We start from the raw sequence: 26851 nt of genomic DNA on the forward strand, positions 1-26851 counted from the left end.
TTTTGCAATCGTGATATCAATATAAAGTTACGAATACGAATGCTGCGGTGTTATGTCTTTTCTACCCTGTTGTATGGAGTAGAGGCTTGGACACTAAAACAGTTGACCACAAAAAACATCGAAGCTTTCGAGATGTGGTGCTATAGGCGCATTCTCAGAATATCATGGATGGACCGCGTCACTAACACGCAAGTACTCCAAACTTTAGACAAAAGATGCGAAATTCTAAATGAGATAAAAACTAGAAAGATAGAATACTTGGGGCACATTGTGAGAGGTGAAAAGTACGAACTTTTAAGAAATATCATGCAGGGCAAAATTAAGGGCAAAAGAAGTGTGGGAAGAAGAAAAATATCGTGGCTTCGTAATCTACGTGAATGGTTCGGGTGTAGTTCGATTGAACTTTTTAGGCGCGCTGCTAACAAAGTCGCAGTGGCCATGATGATTTCCAATCTCCGCTAGGAGTGGCACGAGAAGAAGAAGAAGCATTAATATCACACATCACAGTAGCAGCATAGTACTTCCAACCATCATCAATGACAAACTAAAATTAATTCTCTTACCACAAATTCTCCAAGAACAATGCTGATTCGTCCCAGATAGAGAAACGAGAGAAAATATTCTTAAAATTCTTCAAATTATCGAAAAATCTCGAGAGTTTAACATAGAAACACATTTATGCTTTTTTGACTTTTCCAAGGCCTTCGTTGTCTTAAAATGGAGTAAAATAAAGCATATACTTAAAAAAATTGGTACGCCAGAACATCTAATCTATTTATTACAAAAACTAAATGTAAAAAATACTGCTAATATAAGAGTTAATATTGTGGTTTCGAAAAACTTCAAATTAAAATCTGAAGTTCGACAGGGATGCATAATATCCCCTATTCTATTCAATATATATATATATATATATATATATATATATATATATATATATATATATATATGCTGTCACTATTTTTCCGGGATTGACTCCGCGTTGTAAAATGCTGGTTTTCTTGAAAACCATTGTTTTGGCGACGTTTCGGCAAGGTCTCACTTGCCATTCTCAAGCCTGGTGGATATATATATATATATATATATATATATATATATATATATATATATATATATATATATATATATATATATATATATATAGTGAACATATTATGCGTCAAGTTCTTGAGGAATGGCAAGGTGGAGCAATAATAAGAGGAAGTAAAATCCAAAACCTACGTTATGATGATGACACTGTTATATTGGCGTCATCACCAAAAGAACTGGAACAAATTATGAATAAGCTAGACACGGTGAGTATGGAATATACGCCTGAAAATTACGCCTTGTTCGAGCATTGACATTTCCTATCGCCACCTATGCTTCAGAAACTTGTACAATAAAAAAAACCGATTCAAAGCGTATAATGGCATTTGAAATGTGGATCTACCGTACATTGTTGCGCATACCATGGACCGCCCATCGCAAAAATAACTTAATTCTAGTAGAACTTAATATAAAAACTAGACTAATCACAACTATCAACCAAAATATACTGAGACATATAACTAGAAGAAGAGAAGGCATAGAAGGAGCACTGGTAAATGATCCAGAGGAAGATCTACAGTACGATAGTCGGACCAAATAAAGGAGATGACTGGTTACTCATTCTCAACAGCCTGAAGCCAACAACATTCTGAAGCAAAACAACACACACAGGAAAGAGATAATTGGAGAGAAATAGTCAAACAAATTACATGACTATCCTGGTACGGCCACGTCAGAAGAGCGGACAGAGGACGCTGGATAAACAAAATCACAGAATGGAGCCCGATTGGAAGAAGAAAGAGAGGAAGACCCCGAAGGTCATTCAGAGATGAAATCGACGAGGCTATGGAGAAAAGAACCCTGCGAGATGGAGACTGGAATGACAGGGAAAATTGGAGAAAACGGCTGAGTGAAGGAAGACAGTGAAAACTGTGGAAATCCTTAGTAGTAGTAGTAGTATTACATGACACCAATACATCCTTACGAAGGAGAAAAGATTGAGGAGGAAACTATTAGATATATAGATTTTTCCAATCTTATACTTTCTGTATAAGATATTTTTCAAATCTCTAATAGTAATTTATATATATATATATATATATATATATATATATATATATATATATATATATATATATATATATATATACATATCTTAATTACCATGTATTTGTCTCTCTGTAAATTTATTAGTTCTACTTTACATTACTTTACAAAACGTACCCAAATAATTCAAATATAATTAATAAGGCTTTTCTTCCGAACATGTTGTTTTACATACCTTTAGAATGTCTTTAATTTATTTTCCATACCAGCATTCTAATAAATTCATTAGGTGTGGTGTCAGAAAGGGCCCCTCGCGGAAAATTACATTAATATTAACCGGCGCTAAAATTCTAGACACGCATCCAAGAAAACAATAAAATAAAATTAATTTTACAGTGGGTACGTGTCACAAACCTGACGTAATCTTGTTAAGTCGTAGTAGGCGGTAGCTCCTTTTACAAGTTAAAACAGTTTTCTGTTTAGCGTCTTCTGGGCTTTTTTAAATCTGCATCTGAAGTACAGTAGAAAATAAGAATTTCATACAAATTTTATTTCTAAATCATCCAGAAAAAAGCATCGCTTTTAAGCTTTGATTTGTTGTTTGAATCAAATTTATTATTTTAAGAACAGTAAAACTATTCTCAGATTTTATAAATACTGTATTAGTTTCGACGTCTGTCCTACGTTTGTCTTTTTCGTTTTGCACATAGTCGACTAGAGGGCGCCACCAATAAAACCTACAACATAACACGTGTGGGTACTGTGAATTTTGGAAATTAGCAAATCGGTTGAAAATGGATCTTAGCCGAGAAAATTTTCGAGCAATGATTTTTTACAATTTTCGGAGAGGAGTAACTCAACAGAAATGTCTCCGTAGATCTTGTAAGGCTCTATCTAAAGCCTCCAAAAATTTGTTATGTGCCATCGTGCATTCATCCCAAACAATCAATTCACATTGCTGCAAAACCTTTGCCATTGCAGAGTTATTCGAAATATTGCAGGTTGGAGTTTCGTTGCTTTGCATGTTTAATGGAAATTTTAGTGCTGAATGGGCTGTTTGACCACCTTTAAGCAAAGGTACTGCGATCCCCGACGAAGCGCGTGCAATTGCAATTTTGTTTTGTGAGCGAATTTCAATAAAACCAAAAAAGTTTTTCCTGTACCACCAGGTCCATCTAAGAAGTAAATCCCTCCTGTGTTATCATTTGTTACCTTTATAAGTGTATCAAATACATACTTTTGTTGTTCATTCAATAGTGGGAGATTTGTTTGAATTAATTCTTTCAAAGTGTTGAGATCGTACAGTTTTTTTCGGTACAACTCTTGGTTAAAAGCATTATGCATTGGACTATTGGGCGCGGCCAGGCCTAATTGAAATAATAGTTTGTTTGACATCATCAAGCACATGTCCTTAATTGAAATCAATGCTTCACTGTAAATTTCTTCGCTTATTTGTATATATGGACTTCCCCTTCTAATCCGTATTTGATACAAAATATCATCACACATATTATCTTTGTACTTGATCCAAAAATCATTTGGTTTTGATGACAAGCACGTAGATATGATTATAGAAAACAGTGTTCATCTTTGATGAGCTTGTGATGATATTACAGCATCATTGAGAGTTTGATCCCTATGAGCGTAATTTTCTAGCAATTGCAAACGTTGGCAGGCTTCTCTGTATGATCTACACAAATCACCATCAACAGTTCGTAAATGTTGGAATGATGTTGGGCCACGTACATTGACTAATAATAGCAATCGTAAATAAAAACATTCATCATTGCTTTGATGTACTGAATAATTTTGACCAATCACATCGGTAGAATATACATCTGGGTATTCTGGAACTGGTTTTCCTTGTTTCAGTCGTATAAATCTCCTTGAGGATTGATTCCAAGTATAATTTTTTGGCAATTCAGAATATAACAATGTTTGAGCAAAAGCATCATTTTGGCATATCTCGAAAAAAACTGGTTAATGTTGTAGATGGTGGCTGAGCAGCTCTTTGTACTGCGTTCTGTACTGTAAAATATACTCTTTGTCAATTCTAAATGCACAGCTAAATAAACAACAGTAGCGTGTCTCTCATGAATAGTTAAATAGGCATTTAGTTAAAAGATATTTGTTTAGGAAAAAGAAAAGAGCTGTTTTAGTATTTTCCAGGAAAATATTCAATTTTGCTTGCCGTAAAAACCATCCTTAGACTTCAAGGAACATTAAAAAAAAAAAGAATTGTTAAGATTGGTCCATGCGATGTTGAGTTATGCGCTCACCAATACATTTTGGGATTCATTTTTATAATATAGATAATATATGCATTTTTTCTTTGGTTTTTTTTTCTTCTTCAAGTGCCATCTTCGTTCCGAAGGTTGGCGATCATCAGGGCTATACGTATTTTTGAAACTGCTGACCGAAACAATTCGTTGTTGCTACAGCTATACCATTCCCGTAGATTCTTTAGCCAGGAGTTTCGTCTTCTTCCTATGGACCTTCTTCCTGCTATTTTCCCTTTGATTAATTATTCGAAGTAGTTCATATCTTTCGCCTCTTATAATGTGTCCCAAGTATTGCAGTTTTCGTTTTTTGATCGTAAATATGACTTCCTTTTCTTTATTCATTTTTCTCAAGACCTTGACATTTGTGACTCTCTCGGTCCATGATATTCTCAGGATTCTGCGATACATCCACAGTTCAAATGCCTCTAATTTTTTGGTATCAATCTTTTTTAACGTCCATGACTCCATTTCGTAGAACAGCACACAAAGTATGTAACATCTCATCAGGCGAAGTTTCATTTCAAGGCTTAAATCTCTTCCGCAGAACACTCTCTTCATTTTAGTGAATATGGATCTGGCTTTTTCTATTCTTATTTTGATTTCTGCTGAGCTATCGTTGTCTTCATTTATAAAAGTGCCTAAATAATTGTATTTGCTAACTCGATCGATAATTTCATTGTGTAAATGTAAATTTTGGACATTTTGTGTTGATTTCGATATTACCATAAATGGTTTTTCTTATAAATCTCTTTCTAAATAACTTTAGGAAAAACTACCTAGAAGCTGGAATAAAAATATTTATACTATCGTCAATGATTTACATAAAACAATTGTCAAGGATACCCAGGTACCTGAGTATAGACACAAAAGTTAAAGGGGTATGACTCGAGTTAAATAGTTTAACATAAAATTTAATTTATAGCTGCTTATCCATTTTCTACATAAAAATCTCGTGTTTTCCCATATATTATAGTAGTGTAATAGTCTAAAATATTTAATTTTAGTTTAGCTTGTGTATTTTTAGATAAAACAACACGTAAGGTTCTTCGATCTTAATCAATATATAATACAGTTGAATAACCAAACATAAACAACATATAATTTATAGTAAAAACTTTTTTCAAATTGTTATATATTTGTTACACTAACTAGTTCAATAATACCTGAATCTAAAAATCTATATTCACATAACATACCCATACTTTGTGTTTTGTGACTAATATAATTATACGTTTTAGTTTCTTTTTAGTATAAATGGGGCAAAACATGCAAAATAAAAATTATGGAGTCGTCGCTCTACTAACAGATGGTAGAGAAGGATAAGGCACGCCTAACGTATTTTTAGAGTTAAATATTTTTTCGCATTCATTTAGTAAACTAAGTCCATATCATATTTTATATGTAAGGACTAAATTTACCGCTTAATATTTGTAGGATGGAAAACTTTTCTATTAAATCACTACGTGATATCCACACATTTTGTGGATAAAACGTTAAAACATCTAACGAATAGAAGCTAACATGAAACATTAGAAAATATTATATCTTATAGCTCCTATCAACAATAAATTTCGTAAAATATTTCGCGATGTATCGATTAAGGTGCTTTGCAAGTTTCAACTGGAAAATATTTTAAGTATTCTGAAGGAATATATAAGGAATATAAAGTTTGATAAAAATAAAAAACTTTAAGATATGCGAATGTGTTAAACTTACGGAAGCAAAGTTGTACGCGTTATGAATAATCTCCACTAGCACGAGTGTGCTTTTTTGCTAAACACTATGAGAGTAATAAGCAACTCCAATTTTTACTTTACAATGTTTTAGATCTTATTTTAATGATCGAAAGGACTTAGTAACGTCTTTTAAAATTTAAAGAATGCTTAATCCAAAGAATATAAATGTTTAGTAATAAACATATTTTAGGAAATGAAGATATAAACTTTGCGTTTTTTTTACACGAAGGTATTTTACGTCGTCCTTTAATAAAAAAAACTCTAATTGAGCAGCAAGCAATTTAAGTACACCCAGCCTGTGAGACATGTTCACCCTAAGAATTACGTTTGGGTGTAACAATTCATGAGGGTGAGGTGTATTAACTCAAGTTAAAAACAGTAGTCACTTCACCGCGATAGAGGCACAACTATTACATAAATGCTTTTCGTGTGGAAGTCGTGGGTACAAGAACTCCAACACGATATCCTAACACGATCAATGCAGACAAATTGCTTGCTGTGCCCAGTTCGGTGACTCAGTGTCCGAGGATGTGGGACCTTCGTGCCCAAGTTTTGAGGTTTGGTTAATTTTTTTTGGATAGCTGTCGCCTTTTTGTTAGTATTTTTTTATTTTTTTGGTTGCCAAAGCCTTTATTTATTTATTTTTCTTGAAGCTCGTCCTGAAAATAAACATCAATTAATAAAAATTCCCGTGCTGCTTGCTAGGGTTTCTTTTGTTGGTAGAGCTACGAATTATCTAGACTTTTGTGTTTGCCACGATTTACTGTTTTGGTCTTTTGTGCTTCCATCGATGGAACGCATCATATCTTATTGTCTCTCGCAGGATCGGGCTTGGATGATTCTCTAATTCTGCAAACCTAATTCTGGCTTTTTCTGCCATTTTATCTATCACTCTTATTTGTTGCAGTTCTTTAAATAGAAAGCATTCAGAGACGTATCTGGGTACATTTACTGCTTCTCTGAGGATGTTATTGTGGGCTGATTGTATTTTCTATTTATTTGAATTGCTTATGTGTCCCCATGCGAGAGATGCATCTGTGATTATTGGAAATATTATGCTGTTTATCAGTCTTATTTTCGTCTTTATGCGCAGTTTGCATTTTCTACCTATGAGTCCTCTTAATGCTGCTCTGGCTATTGCTGTTTTTTGGATGGTTGTGTCCACGTGTTGCTTCTCTATTCTATGGGATTATCTTGCACTAACAGCTGTTTCTTCTGGGGTTTCTCTTCTCTTTTTGAATATGATTGCTGGTGTCTTTTCTGAATTGATTATTATTTTCCATTGGATACAACCATTCTTCAATGTTATCTAATGCTGTCTGTAGATTGTTGACAGCCACTTCAAAGTTTCTGTGTTTGGCCGCAATCGCTGTGTCATTTGCATAAAGGCTACGTAGTGTTCCTGCTGTTCTTGGAACATCTGCGGTGTATATTTTGTACAGTAGGGGTGACAGGACTGCTCCCTGTGGCACTCCAACCGCCGGAGCTCCATGCTCGGATAGTACTTGTCCTATTCGTACCCTGAAGCTCAACTCTAATTATACATTTACACATTAAAAGTTTTGCTTATTTTCTAACAGTGTAGAAAAAGGAATATATCTAACTTTACTTTTATTTATCACCTCCTGCATCTATCTTTGGGTATTTGATCAGATTTGTGGTATGCCTTATTATATTCCATAATTATTATTTTTATTATTACTATTTAGTATTATTATCATTCATTATTAGTATTCAGATTAGACCATACGACTTACACTCCCTATTAAGTGAAAATTCACTTACCATAAATATGGTGTCAAAAGGATTAACCTGTGATAAGACTTTACGTTACTGTTGAGAAGCGTTTTATTTTTTGCATAGTCTTATAGATATGTTAATTAAGATCCAGCTGTCTTACTTTCTCCAAGAGGTTCTTTGGAATGACTCCAGTAATAGACATAACAACAGATATCATCTCAGTACTTTCCATTCTACTCTGCCTCCTTCTTTGTATTTCCAGATCTCTGTACTTTGCGATCTTTTCGTTTTTAAGACGAAAATTATAGTTGTTGGGTATTGTTACATAAATTGGTATTGTTTGTAGCTGTCGTTTTTAAGCATTATTTTAGAGACTTGGAGAAGTTTGTTAGCTAGTTCTTGGTGAATAACCTTTTCTACAGCCCCCGGTAAGATGTTAAATGGTTTCTCTAGCTTGACATCCAAATCGGCAGTTTGCGGTTTAAACCTGAGTGTCTTTGAAAATATATTTTGGGTAATTTTTAGTTGGAATAACCTAATTCTGAATGGTAAGTAATAAACCCTCACTCTGTCTCTGTCTTAGGAAACATCTTTTCTGATGTATCCAGATTTAGCCATTTACTCCATCTCTACAAGGGGAAAATTCACCTTTCCCAGATACCTACTGCACCAAACGGATTGAGCTCCGGTAGGACTCTTTCCACGGTATCATGCCCTAGGTATGTTGAGTATCTTCCAAAAGTAGTACAGCTATATGTATAGTCTTATATAGAGATGTTTATTTAAAACCAGATTTTTTATGTGTTCTACCAGAAGTTTCTTCAGAATAAGTTTAGTTGTAGAGAGGTACTGTTTGGCAACGTTCCATTCTACACTGTTTTCGTCTTTGACTTTTTAGAACTCGGTACTTGGCGATCTTTTCAGTATATTTAACATGCAAATTATTGTTGTTAGATATCGCACTATAAATTAGTGTTATTTGTCTCGTTATTGTTTGATGAGATCCGGTCTATTATGTGCTACTCTTTGGTCCGTAAGCGCAGTGTGATCCCAGCATAGATTGTAGTTGTCATTCTTAAGCATTCTGTTAAATACGTATTGATAATATGGGAAATGGTTTGTTTGGAAAAGTACAAGTGTGATAGCTATCTCTTGATGAAAAATCTTTCTTACTAAGTTATGACGTTCATTATATTTAGTTGAACTAAATGCCTGGCAGCCTCCGGTAATGTGTTGGATGGTTTTTTTGCACTTGACATCCATTTCGGCATTTGTCATTTTGGACCTCAGAGTTTTTGATGACATGTTTTAGGTAATTTTTGGTTGCCTTAACCTAATTCTGAGTGGTGAGTAACGAACCTTTTGCTTCAGGAAACATTTTTTCTGATCTGAATCAATAGTTCGACGGTATATGGTCGACGTGGAATTGACTAACTTTATTGGGATGTTGTCAGTATAAAGTTTATCCATCCACGTGTACATATTTTTATTTCTAGAAAGGTAGTTTATTGGCATTTCTTAGTTTAAGCGGTGTTACGAAAATAAGTTCTTAAATTAGCAATTTGTTTTCATAATTGCGCACTTCTATTCGTAATTCCTCTTCCTTCTAAATACCGCGGTAATATCGTTCTTTCTACTGCACTGGTAGGCACTGCGAGTGTGGTGTTTTTGTGATTTTATAAGGTGTGTTCGTACTTTTTGCTAAAGATTTTCTACATCTTTAATAAATGGAAACTTATCTTAATATTTAATATTATCTTAATCTTCGTAGATTTTCTAGATCTACTTTTAATTATAAATGGAAGAGAAGAAGAATAACTTATATTTTTTTTATGATACGAAGAAACAATTTAAAGTTATTAGCGGATAGGTATAATTTATTTCCTATTTTTTAATTATAGTTTTAATAGTCACAATAAAAAAGTATTCATATATTTTTTTTTATTTAAATCCTTTCGATTTTGCTTCCATGGAAACGGAAGGCTTGTTAAAATCCCCGACTCGACTATCTGATCAAAACTAGGTTCATAAAACAGCGAAGAGAGGCTGCCATACCTCAGGGGAGTAACAACACCGAGAATATTTTACAGTGCCGGATTGATTTGTCCAGTTAGATGACAGTGGTCTATGAAAAGCACCATTGGTTCCCACAAGATCAATTTTATTGTACCTTTACGATTACTTTACTATTTTTCATTTTTAAAAATATGTATTTCTTTAACATACTATAATAATTAAAAATTATTTAATTTTTTTTAAATTAAACTTACGTGCATAGAAATCGGCCCACTGTAAACTTTTGACTTTAACTATATTTTTTTCAAGAAATATTCATCAGATTACAAAAACAAATATACTGTTTGAAAGACAATTTAATATGCTTTAATGTGAGTATAAATTTATGAAAACTTATTTCGGCTTCCTATGTTTAACATAGTGAAATGAATTCATTAAGCAAATTAAGCTTTTTTATTATTAACATAAATAGGGTTATTGACAATTTAAAACTTAACACTTAATTTTTTAATAATGGGTATGACCTCCTCTTGCCCTAATAACATCTCTCATACGATTAGGCATAGATCTAATCAAGTTTGCTATTGTTGCTTGTGGGATGTTAAGCCACTCTTCTTCTGCTGCAAGAATAAGCTCTGGGATCGAGTCTGGGGTATGAAGTCCAGCTCGAATTCTTCGTTTTAGCTCATCCCATAAATGTTCGATCGGATTTAGGTCAGGACTGTTTGTTGGCCAGTCTATAACCTGAAAACCGACTTCTGCAATGTAATCTTGCACGATTCTTGCGGTGTGTGCCCTTGCATTGTCATGCATAAAGATAAATTCGTCTCCAATGTAGTCGACGTAGCTATAGTCTCACGGAGCTGTCGTTGCACCTGAACGGCATTAAGGTGACGATTTCTTAATGTTGTTGACACAATAAAGCGGTCATCACGAGCGGTTGTAAATCGCCGTCTGCCTGTTCCAGGTCGCCTATGAAAGGATCCAGTCTCCTCATAACGTTGGCACACTCTTCGAACCGCTGCGCGTGTCATATCCAATTGTCTAGCAACAGCTCGCTGACTAAGTCCAATTTTGATTAGAGCAATAACTTGGGCGGCTTTTTGTGGTGTAGGATGCATTAAACTAACACACTTGAACACTGCTGAGATTATGAAAAACGAATAATATGCAAATTTCACTTGCAAAGGCAATACTTGATAAATTTATACTCACATTAAAGCATATTAAATTGTCTTTCAAACAGTATATTTGTTTTTGTGATCTGATGAATATTTCTTAAAAAAAATATAGTTAAAGTCAAAAGTTTACAGTGGGCCGATTTCTATGCACGCAAGTGTATATTCCATATAGCCTAACGGTGCAACTTTCTTGCCTCACATAACTTTCGACCTAGATTGTATTTTGATATTTAGTCCTGCATTAATGGGTTTTAGAGTAGGAAGGCAAAATTTGTTTATAAACTATTTATATCAACAATAATGGCACTTAATGGCAATAATTTATTTATAAATAGTGTGTCTATGGATTGGTGCTCAAGAAGAGAAACTTTTTTATTTTTATTTTTATTGAAAATCAATTTTATCTAAATCACAATTAATTTTTGCACTAAGTTTGGAAATGTAATAATAATCTAGTGAGCGACGGCGACGTTTACGTCAATAATCTAGTGAGTAACATTTACATCACTAATGTAGTGAGTGACATTTATAATGTATCTAAGTAACTGTCAACTTCGGTAAATCATTTTATAATTGACAATCTTTTTTAACCATGCTAATGTTTCAACAAAGAATATCTTGTTAATTGCTATGAAATGAGAGCTGTTTCGTATATGTATGTAATTCAAATATTTATTGAAAAAATATCCAGATATATCCGTTACACGGATGATTTTTTTTTATTAACCACATCAACCACTGAGGGTTAATAGCGGGAGGAAAAAGTACGACAATTTCGATATACAATTACAGAGTAAATTACAATTTGAATTTCTATGTTAATTAAAAATTAAAGTTGTAGAATATGAAGATTTACAAAACATAAAATTAGTTTTTTATTTGTTAAGGATAATAATGTCATTTAGATAGTTACATAAGTTTTTAAAATTGCAATTAGGTCTTGAAACTTATGATATAAAAAAGAACCAACTTTTTGGCTTTGGCAAATATATAAAATAATATAATATTGTCTTTAAATGATTTTTAGCATGTATCACTCTTACATGCTGCATAACGACACTGCGTCGTTGTTCTTTTTCGTACAGGTATCACAATTATAATCGATTAAAACCATTGATTTGCTAATTGAAGCACTTCATTCTTTATTTTAATATTTTTTTTCAATGACTTCATTTTCTTTAGTATTTCTGTCTTAACTATGTGTTCACAAGTACTTTATTGTTATTAAAATTACTAACTTAACATGCTTGTTTACAATAAACAGTATGAAAAAAAAATTTCTTACTGGTCGTACTGTGTAAAAAAAGTAAACTCTTTTATTACGAAACCGTTTTGGGTTATTGTTCCCTAAGTCAATATTGGTTACAGTTTTACTAACATGATTTTGTTCATAATCTGGAAGCCAGGGGGATGTTGAGTGTGCACTTTTATATTCTCTCGGTACCTTGACATTTTTTTATGTTTTTTGGTTGCGTAGAATCCATTTTTCAAGAGTACCAGGCTGAAAACCCTTTAGATAATTTGTTATTAACAACTTTATTGTTTAAATGATTTTATATCCTTAACTATAAGAAATATTTAATTTTACCAAAATGAAAACTGTTTCTTTTGAAAAAATGAATAAAACGGGATTTAGTAAACTTAGATTCGATTGTTAGAGACGAAGTTATATTATTTTAGGAGATACGATCATTTAAACCATTAACCCTATACTGTGCAAAGTAGCACATCTGCTACAACTTATTTAAATAATCATTTCCTTAAATTTTGTGTATTTAAAGCCGTCGCTGCGCTTTGTATTAAATCTGATACGTCCTTACGTACTAAAAAATAAGGTTGCATATGCCGTAATCGTTTTAGTTTACACGTAAATTTAGTTAGTTGTTAGGCATGTGTCTATTCGCATTGTGCACGTGTTGTAGCTCTTCAGATTTTGTTTGTTTTTTATTCGTTTTTTTCGTAATTCTTTTGTTGTGGCTGTATGAACTTTGTTTAAAAATAAGAAGTAATATGAATATAGATCGAACTTATTTATATTTTTACAAGTAATTTCTTCAAAATTTGCCTCTTTTTACGGTTGTATCAAATCTGATACATTGCGTTTTTTACAAAGTCATTATGGATGGTAAAAAAACTTGACCAAACAGTGTTGACGATTTGGGCAATAGCGACTCAGGGGTTACTGTCACAGAGTTTCCAGACAAACATATAGAACCTATTGAGGAGTCAACTATCGTCGATGTCGATGTGGAGATTGAGACAATCACTACTCGAATCAAAAATGTATTGTGGAAGAAAAAAAGCCTATCCATTAATGAACTTGCGAAGCATTGGAACATAAGCTTTTAGTAGATGAGCAAATATGCGCCTCAAAAGAAAGCACTACATGAAATAATACATGAATACCTGAAACAATACAATGCATGCTAAACCCCACAAGTGGGGATAAAAACTTTTCAATTTATGCGGTGTTAGTGGATATTCCTACAATTTCGAAATATACACTGGGACAGAAAACGATGGAAGGAATCATCGGGTAAATGAACCAGACCTAAGAGCAAGTGCCAATGTCTTCTTCTTCTTCTTGCGCCACTCCTATCGGAGATTGGAAATCATCAAGTCTATCCTGAGCTTGTTTACAGCTGAACTAAAGAGTTCATTAGTAGTACAGCCAAACCACTGTCTCAAGATTTGCCAATGTAGTTGTCAGATTATCTAGGATTATCCCGGAAAATCAGAATTATGTTGTCTAATTTGACAACTATTACACTTCATTGCTTCTACTTCATTATCTTGCTAACAAAGGTATATATTGCCTAGACACTGTTAGACGAAACCGTATTCCAAACTGTAAGTTGCCATCTGAAGATGAAGCAAAAAAAATGGATCGTGGGACTTCAGTCGAGTATGTGTGTGACTTTGAAAGCGTGGAAACATTGTCAGTGGCCTGGAGAGACAACAAAACTGTTTGTTTGTTGTCAACTGGAGAATTGCCTAAAGGAAATGTTGAAAGGTTTGATAGAAAAAAAAAGTAAAAAATCAACATTGAATACCCCAAGTTAGTTCAGGAATATAACCAACATACGAAAGGGGTGGACCTAATGGATAGCCTGATTGGACGCTACAAAATCAAAATTAAATCAAAAAAGTGGTATATTCGTGGCTTCTTTACCGTTGATGTTCCAGAGAAAAGAAGGTAGAGAAATGTATGAAACTTGCCGAATTTCTGGCTAAAGTGGCATATTGCTTATGCAACGTTGGAAGTATTCGTTTACTGAAGAGAGGAAGGCCATAAAATCTTGAAAAAGAAATAGCAGAAAAAAAGAAAAGGTCAGCAAACACAACGTATGTTTCTCCAAGAGACGTAAGGCTTGATGATCACTCACTCTGGCCATTGTCCAAAGACACAAGACAGAGATGCAAGATGCCAAAGTGTAATTCTTTTTCGTATATTCAATGTTCAAAATGTGAACTATATCTTTGTCTGAACAAAAATAATAATTGTTTTTATAAATTCCATTTAATTTAGATGTTTAGTTATTATAAGATATTATACTTATCAATAATCTATTAAAATTTGTTTTGTAAAAATTTCCGCTATGTATCATTATGATACAAGATTTTTCAAAAAATTAATGTTTTTTGAAAGCTAGATTTTCTTTACTATTTTTAGGCATAAGTTTATACCTTAATGCAATTAAAAATATTTTTTTATTACAATACAAAAAATCGCGCATTTTTGTTAACGACAGATTACCTGACGTGTTTTTAGGCTGGTACTCTCGAGAAATCGACTGTATGTACCAAAAGACTTAAAAAATCGTCAAGGTACCAAGGGGACATAAAACTGCATAGTCAAACCCTTCCCCTGGGTCCTAAACTTTTAAGTCTCTTCTAGAAAAGATCAACAATGTTGCAGATACAAGCTTTTTGATATAAACAATTTCAATTTTACATTAACTATAAAGTGAAACTTCTTGAAATTTTTAAAAATGTTTATTGGTGATATTGTGCATTTTTAAAAAAGTTATTAATAATATTCAAAAAATTAAATATTTACAACAAACTTACAAAAATAACTTGGCAAACCCTCATTATAAAGGATTTTATATGCTTTTTTAGTAAAATTATGACGCTTTTCCATATAATTTACTGGCCTTGCCTTTAGTATTTGTTTATATATTGTTTATAAGTAAAAATGACGTTCAATCTATTGCTTATTTTCTTTATTACATATCGCTATCACCAAATTTATCAAAAGCAGTTTTTGGATACCTGTATCAACGAATACCATGGGAAAATCCTTAGTTCTCTGGTCTATAATACGCTGGATGTGTATATTATTGATAATTAAAAAGACAACAATACCCTACATATTATCTCTCCTAAAATGTCTATATTTTAAGGATTTTAAGGATTTGTATGTTCTTCTTTAAGTGCCGTCATCTACCGAAGGTTGGCGACCATCAAACGATAGGTTTCTCTGTTTTGTGCCGCATGTATTATGTTCGCAGCTTCTGGTATTTGAAACCATTCTCTCAAGTTTCTCAGCCGGGATTTCTTCTTTCTGTCCAAATCTTTTTTACCTTCAATTTTGGCTTCCACGATAAGCTGTAGCAGACTGTACTTATTATTACGGAACACATGACCCAAGTATGACGCTTTCCTCCTTTTAACAGTTGTTAAGTATTCCACCTTTTTACCCATTCGTCTTAATACCTCTGTGTTGGTCACTCTGTCTGTCCAAGGTATTCTCAATATGCGTCGATACAGCCACATTTCTAGAGCCGCTAACTTCTTTATAGTTGCTGCTGTTAACGCCCACCCTTCAACTCCGTAAAGTAAAGAATTGATATAAGTAACATAAAATTGACACAGCAGATCTTTAAAACCTTAAGACCAAAAATATTGTATTTTTTCTAGAAAAAACCTGTGTATTGGGGCTGGATATCAACAATTGCTAATATTACATCAAAAATAGAAATCAAAAGGACGCAGTAGAGTACTATAAATCATAGCTTAATATCTGACCTTCAGGAACTACCGAGTAGTACAATTATTAGTTTATTAAAATCTGACTAAAGTATTAACTTTATATTTAAAATCAGAGCACATTATAATATTATTGGTACTTAAGAGTGATAGGTTGGCATACTTCAATATTTTTTAATTAAACAAACAACAAAAAATAATAAACGACTTTAAAAGAAGTTATGCCAAAATCACTTTATTTTTTATTTAAACAAGACGTTATAGTACAAAATCTAATATATTTTAAACATATATCTGCATTTTTAAAATTAATAAATATTTATATCCATAGAATTACATCCATATACATATCCATAAATTACAATTATTTTGCTTAAAATGGTATTAAAAAACAAGGCGAACGAGTTAACTTTGTCATTCAGATGGACTAATTGAACTTTAGAAAATTGTATAACATCAAAGTTATAAACGCAAATGAGAATTTTGACCTTTTATTATTTCATCCGTTATGCTAAATTAAAACAAAATTTACCAACGCTAAATTATATCCAGATTAAGGTAAATACGTCAGTGATTCAATTCCTGTAGGCGTCCCCTTGAACATTTATTGATTCTGAATTCATTTTACTTCCAAAATATAGGTATAAATATGTTTATTCCGTTAGTATATTATGGTATTAATTTTAATTTTTACTTACTCCTAGCAGGAAAATAGGAATAAAATATTAAAGTTCTTACAGGTCATGTCAAATACTAAAAACCATTATAATATAGAACTAAATCTATAAATTAAATTTTTCAGTATTAATTTTTTAATAGGTTATTTTCTTTAAATTAAATGAATATAGCATACTTAATTTTGCGTTATAAAGCAAGGAATAGAAATAAACCCACCTTGAAAAACATACTGGCCCTTTAGAAAATGACATATAGATGTTACAATTCATTGGGAGGAGGGGGATTGATCCGAGTAAATCAGGAAACACTCCATCTAGTCCTAATAATCCAGACAACTCCATTATAGCACGGAGATGCGCTAAAAAGGTTAAAAATTGGCAAGATTCTTCTTCTTCTTTCTCTTTATAAGCAATTCTGACTAATAATTGGCGGAATAATACGTCTATGAAAGGTTGTCATTCCATTTTTTGCGCGGTCGTCCGATATTTTTTCTGCCAATTGGTGATTTATCTCTTGTTATTTTGACGCCACGGGTCTCTCCCATTCTGCTTATGTAGATATTCAATTATTTTTTTTTCTATTTAGAGTCCATTCGTTAATACACTGTACGTTACATCTTCTTCTGTCTTCCGTTCTCTTTCGATCTCTCGGTGTATTTCCTGTAATTCTTCATAGTGCTCTTATCTTTGCCGTTTCCAGTAGTCTTTGTATTATCGCTGTGTCAGGTCTTGTTTCTAAGGCATATGTCATTATTATTCTTACACTGGCTTTATAAATTCTTGACTTCATCTCAGTGTTAATGTGTCGCCATATAATGTTATCAAGGCATCCTGCCAGTCCATATACTGTTTATACTTAATCTCTTAGTTTTTTATCCAGGTCTCTATAGCTGGAAAGTGTAATTCCAAGTTATTATATTGCCATTACTTGTTCAATACTAATGCCATCAATTTCTATTTAACATCTGATGGGTTCTTTGCTGATTACTAATGTGTAAGTTTTCTGAGATAATATTGTTATATTAAATTCTTTTGCTTTTACGTTTAATCTCTGAACCAGTCTTTGCAGACTATCTTCATCTTAGGCTATCAATATTGCGCCGTCTGTGTAACAGAATATTTTTACTTCTTTTAATGATTTAATCCTAATAATGATTAAATTGAAGAGCGTAGGGCTCAATACGTCGCCCTGTCTTATTCCGCTGTCTATTTCTGTAGATTCTGTACGTTATCCATCGATTTTGACTTCCATTTTGTTATTTTGGTAGATGTTTTTTATAGTTTTTGTCTATACAAAAATTAAACTCTGAATTAAAGTGCTTATCTTCTTGCGATTTAAACTTTATGGATTTTTCAGATAGATCTAAGTGGATATTTTGTCCTCTCATTATTTGTGTAATCATTTCCTATTATTTATTGCTTTGTTCTTCTGTGTTTTTATCAATGGAAAACATGGTTAGTCAGAGTACTTAAAGATCGCTGGAGTGTTGTGCTCTCTGAAGCCAAATTGTGCTTTAGAAATTATCCCAAGTTCATCTGTCTCTGTTTGAAGTTTGGTCTGTATGGCTGATTCTACCGTTTTACTGACTTCTGGGAATAAAACTTCCTAAAGTTCTTATAAAGTAAAACAGGTTCTAAAGACATTTGCTTGTAATTCAAAGTTGGTTTGGGACTGTAATCAATCCCTCAGGAAGCTGACGGAATGCAACAATGTAACTTTGATGTGGGTGCCATGTCACAAGAGAATTATAGAAGAGAATTACAGGAAATCCTAAAACTAACAACCTTGCAAAAAGCAGGTCACCAGTCCAGTTCTAGAACCCTTCTGTGGACTATTGAAAACCCACATCAGAGAAGAATTCCGGACCTGGCAAATTTAATCAACTAAGATAATATTGCCCTAACACACCAGGACAGAGGCAAGCAAAAAGACTCATAAAAGTATCACCTACTGCAAAAAAAACTTTCTCGAAATAGCTAATAAAGATATCAAAATAGTCACTGGCCTTCTTATTGGTCACTGCCTTCTGAGACATCCTCTCAAAAAATTGGCAAATCAGATAGTAAGAACTGTCGATTCGTGACAACGAAAAAGTTTATGACAACTAAAAAGAACTGCAGAATAGATATGCAAATGCTTAGCACTATTCTGCAAATGACTAAAATTCCTAAAAAAGGTCAGTCTAGCTCCCTCTGTCATAGGAAACAAATCAGCTAGGAAGCTTATTAACTTCGTCAGAAGTATTGGCTTTCTAGAGTACAACTAGATAAATGTTTGCACAAAAGATCTCTACATCTCGAAAGGTGGTGGGAATGCATGACTTTAACGACATCACATAATCTATTTACCTAAGAAACATAAAATTGGTAATAATATGGGGAAAGGATAGTTACAATGTTAAGTTATCTAGTACCAACATACATACTTTAAATAAAAACAGGTACATTAGAGGAAGCTACGGAATACATCAAACAAATGAAAAACGAAAAGGTCCGACATCTTTTGGAAGTATACGCTATTACACACACAAAACTAATCGGTATTATAATTCGAAGAAATAATTAAATTTTGGATGTTATTATCAAAATAAAATTCAATTTAAATGTCGTATTAATTATTTAATTATTATAATATTACTCTAAAATCTGTACATATTGGTCGTCGCTTTAATTTAATGCGAAATAAGTCGTCACAAAGTAGATTTATTGGAAGTTGAATCTAAATCACCAATCATTAAAGCTGGATGGACATATTTTAGTGACACATAGAACCATTTGTCTATAGTATCAAAGCTTCCAAATTTGATATATTTTCAAATGATAACAAAAGAACAGACTGTAGCCTATAATTATAATTTCTATGTTCAAGAAAGATAGTTGAAGATAATCATCAGATTTAAAGATCACCTCGTAGGAGCAGATTCCAATTTATAGATAGCAAGAAAAGGAAAGAAATAGTATAGGTCAGCATTATAGATGATAAAGAAGGTTCTAATTTAGTGACTGAAAAAGGGAGAGCTAAAGAGGAACTAGAATACTGTTAGCAAACTTAGCTAAAATCAGTAAAAGAGACAAGCAAGCATTTGTCACAGACATCAAGTAAAATGAACTATCTAAAATCATAAGGTCATATAGAGTAAATTACAAAAATAACAAGGATACGGTATGTAATGGCAAGTACATGCAGATACTTGTTTTAAGATCATCTTTGGCAGAACCGATACAAATGGAGTAAATGATTTTGTATCAAATAATTTTACCTAGTATTATGGTATAGTACTATAGATATCAGATCAGTGATCGCGCAAAAAATGTGATTTACATAAACTTTAATTACAGTTTACGCCATTATTAATCAAATTCAGAGGTGGCGCGATAATATGAAATGTAATTATAATTTCGAGATGAATTTATTAATGTAAATTTTATTGTATTTAAGTGACATTACATTTTCCATAAGATGTGTCCTTTAATTACAAAAAGTATGCTTTATCATTTTTTAAAAATAATGTAAAGAGTGAGAAAGTCTAATGTATTGATGCGAATTACATTTTCCTGCATTATTTTTATAATATATTATCAATATTTCTAATGTTACATCAGAAGTAGGGACTAATGATGGTTTGTCATGCATTACTGTGTAGCATGATAAGATTTCGTCTAAAAATAATTTTACACTTTTCTGACGTCATTTATTGATTAAAACTTTGACGTAAATAAATACAAAACGTGGCAGAAATTAATTTCTCACAAATACAATTAGACAAAGAAATTTCGTTTTAATTGGAGGTAAATAATATTATGTATTATGATTTGATTATGCAAAATGAGAAGTTTAACAAAGAATTTCATAAGTCTTATCAATTTTTTTTAACTTAGTGCGTTATTATTTAAAACTTTCAATTTTATTATATTTTATAGCACCTTATTAATGGGATATCTCATATGTTTGTTAACGAATAAATAATAACATTTACTGCAAATAATTATTTGTTATCTATTGTCCCGCAAATTTGTGTGATCATAGATTGAAAAAAGATTTATATTTATCTAGTTTTCTAAATATATTTAAATATGCATAGGCACAATAAAATTTCCAATATGGAAAAATTATGAGCAGTTTTTCATAGAAATTTTTAGTTTAAATTATAATAAGATTTTAACAGAATTATTGGAAAATAATTATCTTTGGGACAAATTGACTTTACTATCACCCTTTCGTCAACCCGGCACTGCATCTAAACAAATCATATCTCGGCTCAGCAAAACGCTAGGTGACGATGTAAAATTGCAAAATCGCGGGTGGCTGTGAGAAACCTTAGGTCCAGTCAACGGCGGCTTGATGGAGAATGATCCGCGAAACGGAGACGGTAAATAGCACCAGAGGAGACGCTGTTGGCGGTCTGAAGCAAAACAGAAATAACGGCCGTTGCCTAGCGACCCTTCCCGAGCATCGATTTGGCCCCACCCTGGCGGCAACGCGGCTTGCGCAAGGGAGGACGGCCGCCCAGTTTCCACGCGTTCGCGACGACACTGGTAAGATTCGGAAGCGTTGCCAAATTCAAGAAATTTATGAAGATCTCTAAGCTGTGATGTTGCCAAATATCGATAAACTCTAAAGGATTATCTGATGTTAAACATATTATTTAGATATATGGCCCATAATTAGAGATATAGTTTAAATAAACTATGATATAAAAATTTCTCGAAATTGAGCTGTATTTTCAGAAACTGGACGACCGTTCGTGTATTATAAAACAAAAGGTAACAAAAAATCGTTTCCGTGCAGTAACACTCACCTCCGTAATTCGGTCTTACTCTTTTATCGTAACTAACGCTGAAGGAATCCAAAATGGCTGAGACGTTGACGTCCCCCACGTAGCTTCCTCCAGCCCCTGGCGCTCTGCAACAAAAGATTATTTATATTAGTTATTAATAGACTTCGGAAAATATGCATATTGCATATTTTGCATATTGTGCATATTTTATGCAAATATTTCATATTTTGGCATATTTGTATAAAAGTTTGCATAAAGTGCATAAAAGTTCAGATTTTTATACTGTATTTGAAAATTTTTAAACATACCAATTTATTTCAATTCTTGTATAAAATTTTGTAGTCATTTTAATCAAGAAATGATCTAAGTACGTAATCTCTACAGGTACAAAACATTTACAATTTCAAAGAAGATCAATTTAAGTAGCCCTCAACATTCTTAGAAAGTCTCGGTCACTGAGGCATTCAGTTATTGGATAATCGCTAAGGGTTCGCTCATTTGCATTTTATGATCTAATCCCCAAATCTATCTACAATTTATTGTATCTTAACAGCAGGTAAACGGCTAATAGTTTTGTTCCTAATTTAGGGATTTTCCAAAATCTCCCAGTTTATTGAATTAGGTACCTAAACATTTCTAATTTGATGCTCAGATTTGTAAATCATTTTTGTTTTGATATTCAAAGCGTAAACACTCGTTGTGCGTAACAAAAAGGAAGATTGTGATTTTATAATGCTTAAAACAACCAATGCTTCAACTTGGATTAAACCTTATAAAGAGCTGTCTATGGATATGGGAAAAATCTACTGTTCAGTCTGTGGCAAAATTGTAAGTATCTAATATTTTCTATTAAATATCTAATATTTCATACATACAGGGTGTTTCCAAATGACACTTACAACGTTTGACTGTAGATACTTCTCGAAAAATTGAACAAAACGATATAGTTAATGAGGGGTCAAACTTATTTACTTTTCGAGATACAGGGTGTTAAAATTAAAAAAAATTAAATTCTTTTAGTTAATAACAACAATAACTTTAAAACCAATAAACGTATTTACTTGAAATTTAGTACTCGTAGGGTGTTTTTAAATGAAAAATAGCTTCCTTTAGTGAGAAAAAATTGTCCATGGTACAATACAATGGTGTGTATTTAGAAAAATTTTTCACCTTTACTTTTTTTTATGAAGTCAGCTATTCTAAAACACAATTATTTTTATTGTAATTGAATTAACAAAAAAAAAACTTTTGTTGAATTTTAAAATAAGTTATATGATGTACTAATGGTTAGTAACAAAAACTAATTTGTGGATTAATGCTGCATTTAAAACACTTAGCGAGTGTTTTTTTTCCAAACCAGTTAATTGATTAACCAAAAACACCTTGTATATTTTTATATTTTAAAGGTTGGGTTAAAATAAAGGTTTTTATTTTTATTTATAGATAGCATGTGAGAAGAAATTTCAGATAGACCAACATGTGAGAACTGCTTCACACATTGCAAAAAAAGGAAAAATAGGAGGAAAACATCAAACTTCAATGGCTAAATGTTTCCAATCTACTTCAAAAAAATTAGATGAGCAAGAAACTTTTAATGAAGACTTGTGTCGCGCATTAGTGTCTGCAAACATACCGCTTTCAAAATTAGCAAATGTAAATTTTAGTTCGTTTCTAAAAAAATATTGCAAACTTAATGTTCCAAGTGATCGGTCTCTAAGAAAAAATATTGTGAACGGGCTATACTCGTCGGTGTTAATTAATATTAAGGAAGAAATTGCAGATAATTATTTTTACATATCTGTAGACGAAAAGACTGATTCCTCAGGAAAGTATATTGCTCATTTATTGATTGGTGTTCTTAAAGAAGATACTCTACCAAAATCTCATCTTATTTCATGCCAGCAACTTGAGAAAACAAATGCTTTAACAATTTCGCGTTTTATACAAGAAACATTAGCAACTTTTTTTCTTCCGACAACTATTCCATCTAATAAATTACTGCTTATTTTATCGGATGCTGCTCCTTATATGGTGAAAGCAGGACAAAATTTTAAAATATTTTTCCCAGATTTAATACATGTTACTTTTGTAGCGCATGGATTAAACAGAGTTGCAGAGGAAATACGAAAAAAGTTTCCTCTTGTAAATACCATGATATCCAGTGTCAAAAAAGTATTTCTTAAATCTCCTATAAGAATTCAACTTTATAAAGAAATGCTACCTAACATTCCTCTTCCACCACAACCTATTTTAACGCGATGGGGAACATGGTTAGAAGCAGCTAATTTTTATGCAGATCATTTTGTTAAAAGAAAGAACATAATTGATACGTTAACAGATGAAAGTTCCCAATCTCTTTTGGATTCTACACAAACTTTTCAGAGTAACTTGCTTCAACAAGAACTTTCATTTATAAAATCAAATTTTAGATTTGTTCAAAAAACAATTACTCAGTTAGAATCACCAAAACTGTCATTGTTCGAAAGTACAGCATTAATAAAAGAATTTGCGTCATGTTGTCGGAACGTTAGAGGTAATATTGGAAAAGATATTTTAAAAAAATTTGAAGCTACTATGGAAAAAAATAAAGGTTACCATATTCTTTCTGAAGTAGTCAGTGTTCTAGCTGGAAATATTTCGGAAACAATTAATTTAGAACCAAATGTTTTGGTTAGTTTGAAAAATGCTCCCGTTACATCAGTTGATGTTGAACGAAGTTTTTCCATATATAAATATATGTACTCAGACAGAAGCCACAAGTTTTTGTTAGAAAATTTTGAACACCACTTGGTCATTTATTGTTACCATAATTCTAAATAAGTTTATTCATACTTAAAAATGATGTAGTTACTTAAAATAAATGTAAATCTTAATGAATAGTAGGAAATATTTAGTTATGTACACTTTTTTTTTTTAAATAAAATTGTTACTATTTTACGATTTTTTTATTTATTTGTATGCATATTTTGTAAAATATTTGCATATTTTCGGGTAAACACGTGCATATTTATGCGCATATTTTCTACATTTTTATTTGCATATTTGCCGAAGTCTAGTTATTAATATTTATAATAATTATATTTATGTTTTTGTTTTAAACTGCTTTTAAACTAAAGATTTAATCTTTAACATTTTTCGTATAGCCCAGAGGAGAGAAAACGATATTATTAAATCGTTTTCGTTCATGGTCACCAAAGAAGGTGGCACCTCTGTACGCTAACAACTGTAGTGGTAAAGATTTAGGAGACATTTGTTGGACTTTCCGAGATTGAATTTGTATCAGCCCATGTCTGATGAAGCAGGGATGCTGAAATAAGTCATAACACTCTATTGATACCGATTAGAGCACGGGAATAATAACAAATTTGTCCCCCTAGACCATATATTTGGCCATTTAATTCAACAAAGCGATAGCAGCTTTTACTTTAATCTGTTGTCATGTAGATAGCATAGACCAGAAGCATTAAATAAATTATCAATGTACATCAACAATATAGAAGATTGAATTTACCTCGGAAAAAGAAAACAACAATTCACTTTATTTTCTGGATGTGTTATTCACAAAATAGGATACAGGATATGCAACCCAACCCACAGCAACAGATATTTCAATGAATATATACTTAAACAATGACGTTAAACCTGCTACCAAAGGTTTAAACAAAAAATAATTACCCATTGTCATATATAAACAAGGAATCCCATTAGGAGGATCTCTGGCAGAGAAGATCTAAAAAACTATAGGCCAATCTCCCTGCTGTTTCAAATGTACAAACTGTTTATGAGAGTAATAACTAACAGGTTAATGTCGAAGCTCGATAGCTATTAACCGGTAGAGCAGGCAGGATTCATCAGAGCAGAGCGAATCATCTTCTTACAGTCAGAACGCTAATAGAGAAAGCCAATGAATATCACTTGAACTTATACATTGGCTTCGTTAATTATGAAAAGGCATTCGACTCCATAGAACTTTGGACAATAGAGAGAGCTATGAACAACTGCAGGATAGACTCCCGATACACAATACTCATACATAATATTTACGAGAAAGCTACAATGAAAATACAAATAGATGCGAAAACCAAAGCTATACCAATCAACAGAGGAGTTCGCCAGGGAGATGTTATCTCACCAAAGCTATTTACACTTGGACTGGAAGACGTGCTCAAAGACATTAACTAGGTGAATAAACGAATAAATGTTAATTGAAGAAAACTGAGTCATTTGAGATACGCTAATGACATTGTAATCTTCGCTACAAGTTTCAAAGAACTACAGACCATGATGGCGCAACTATTTCAAGCTTCAGAAAAAGTAGGTCTTAAGATGAACTTGGAAAAAACAAAAATAATGACAAATACACCGAACATTAGAGAAATAACGTTGAACGACATAAATTTAGAAACAGTAAGCGAATACAATGTACCTGAGACAGATAATGAAAATTAACAAAGAAAATCAAACTGTCGAAATTACCAGAAGAATAAGGTTAGCATAGGCAGGATTTAAAAAACTGAGTTGGATCTTGAAAAGCACTAAAACAGAACAACATTTAAAAACCAGAATTTACAATCAGTGTATCCTCCCTATACTCACGTATGGTTCACAGACGTGGACACTCACCAAGTCTAATACGGATAAAATAGTAAAATCACAAAGAGCGAAGGAAAGATCAATGCTTAGGGTCAGACTTATAGACAAAAAAACAAACAAATGGATTAGAAACAAAACCAAAGTAAAAGACGCAGGAGAAGATGCTGCTAAATTAAAATGGAGCTTCTCAGGATACAATGCCCGACTAAAGGATAAAAGATGGAACCACGAAGTACAACAATGGAGATCTTGGTTAGAAAAGAGAAGCAGAGAAAGACTACAAATGAGATGGGCTGATGATATTAAGAAGATATTAAGAAGGTCGGAGGACACAACTGAAAGCAAGTGGCGCAAAATAGAAAATACCGGATTGATTTGGAGGAGGCCTATGTCCAAAGTTGGATTACTTAAGGCTGAAGAAGAAAAAGTATAATGGGACAAAGGTTGTTTAATATATTATCAGTGCATACAAAATTGTGTAAGAGCATGACAAGCTTTAAGCTAAATTTAAAATAGTGTTTAAAATGCACACATTTTCTATTCAATTAAAAAATTTCTTTAATTTTAAATGTAACTCTTTTTTTTGTTAGTGTGTTTGTTTACTTGTTCGTTTTATTTAATTAACTAACCAATTCTACACAAATTATGTTTGCCTAAAAGAAAATAAACTATTTACTGAAATACTTTATTGAAAAACTTATTATGATGGCTAGAGCAATTTTGACGTTTCGTTATTTCCGTAAAAAAGCGTCTAAATGATAATTAAATTTAGCTGACGAA

General features: G+C 32.3%; 1 protein-coding gene across 3 annotated transcripts in view; it reads right to left on the reverse strand.

Annotated features, from left to right (window-relative positions):
* Positions 1–26851, reverse strand: part of Rdl (Resistant to dieldrin) — a 330014-nt gene that overhangs the window by 245194 nt on the left and 57969 nt on the right. For all 3 annotated transcript variants that reach the window (XM_072538615.1, XM_072538616.1, XM_072538614.1), the window contains exon 2: positions 21500–21603. In XM_072538615.1, coding sequence (XP_072394716.1) covers positions 21500–21603 — 104 coding nt within the window. The remainder of the gene's footprint in view (positions 1–21499; positions 21604–26851) is intronic.

The sequence above is a fragment of the Diabrotica undecimpunctata genome, chromosome 7 (assembly GCF_040954645.1).
Source record: "Diabrotica undecimpunctata isolate CICGRU chromosome 7, icDiaUnde3, whole genome shotgun sequence".
Lineage (NCBI taxonomy): Eukaryota > Metazoa > Arthropoda > Insecta > Coleoptera > Chrysomelidae > Diabrotica > Diabrotica undecimpunctata.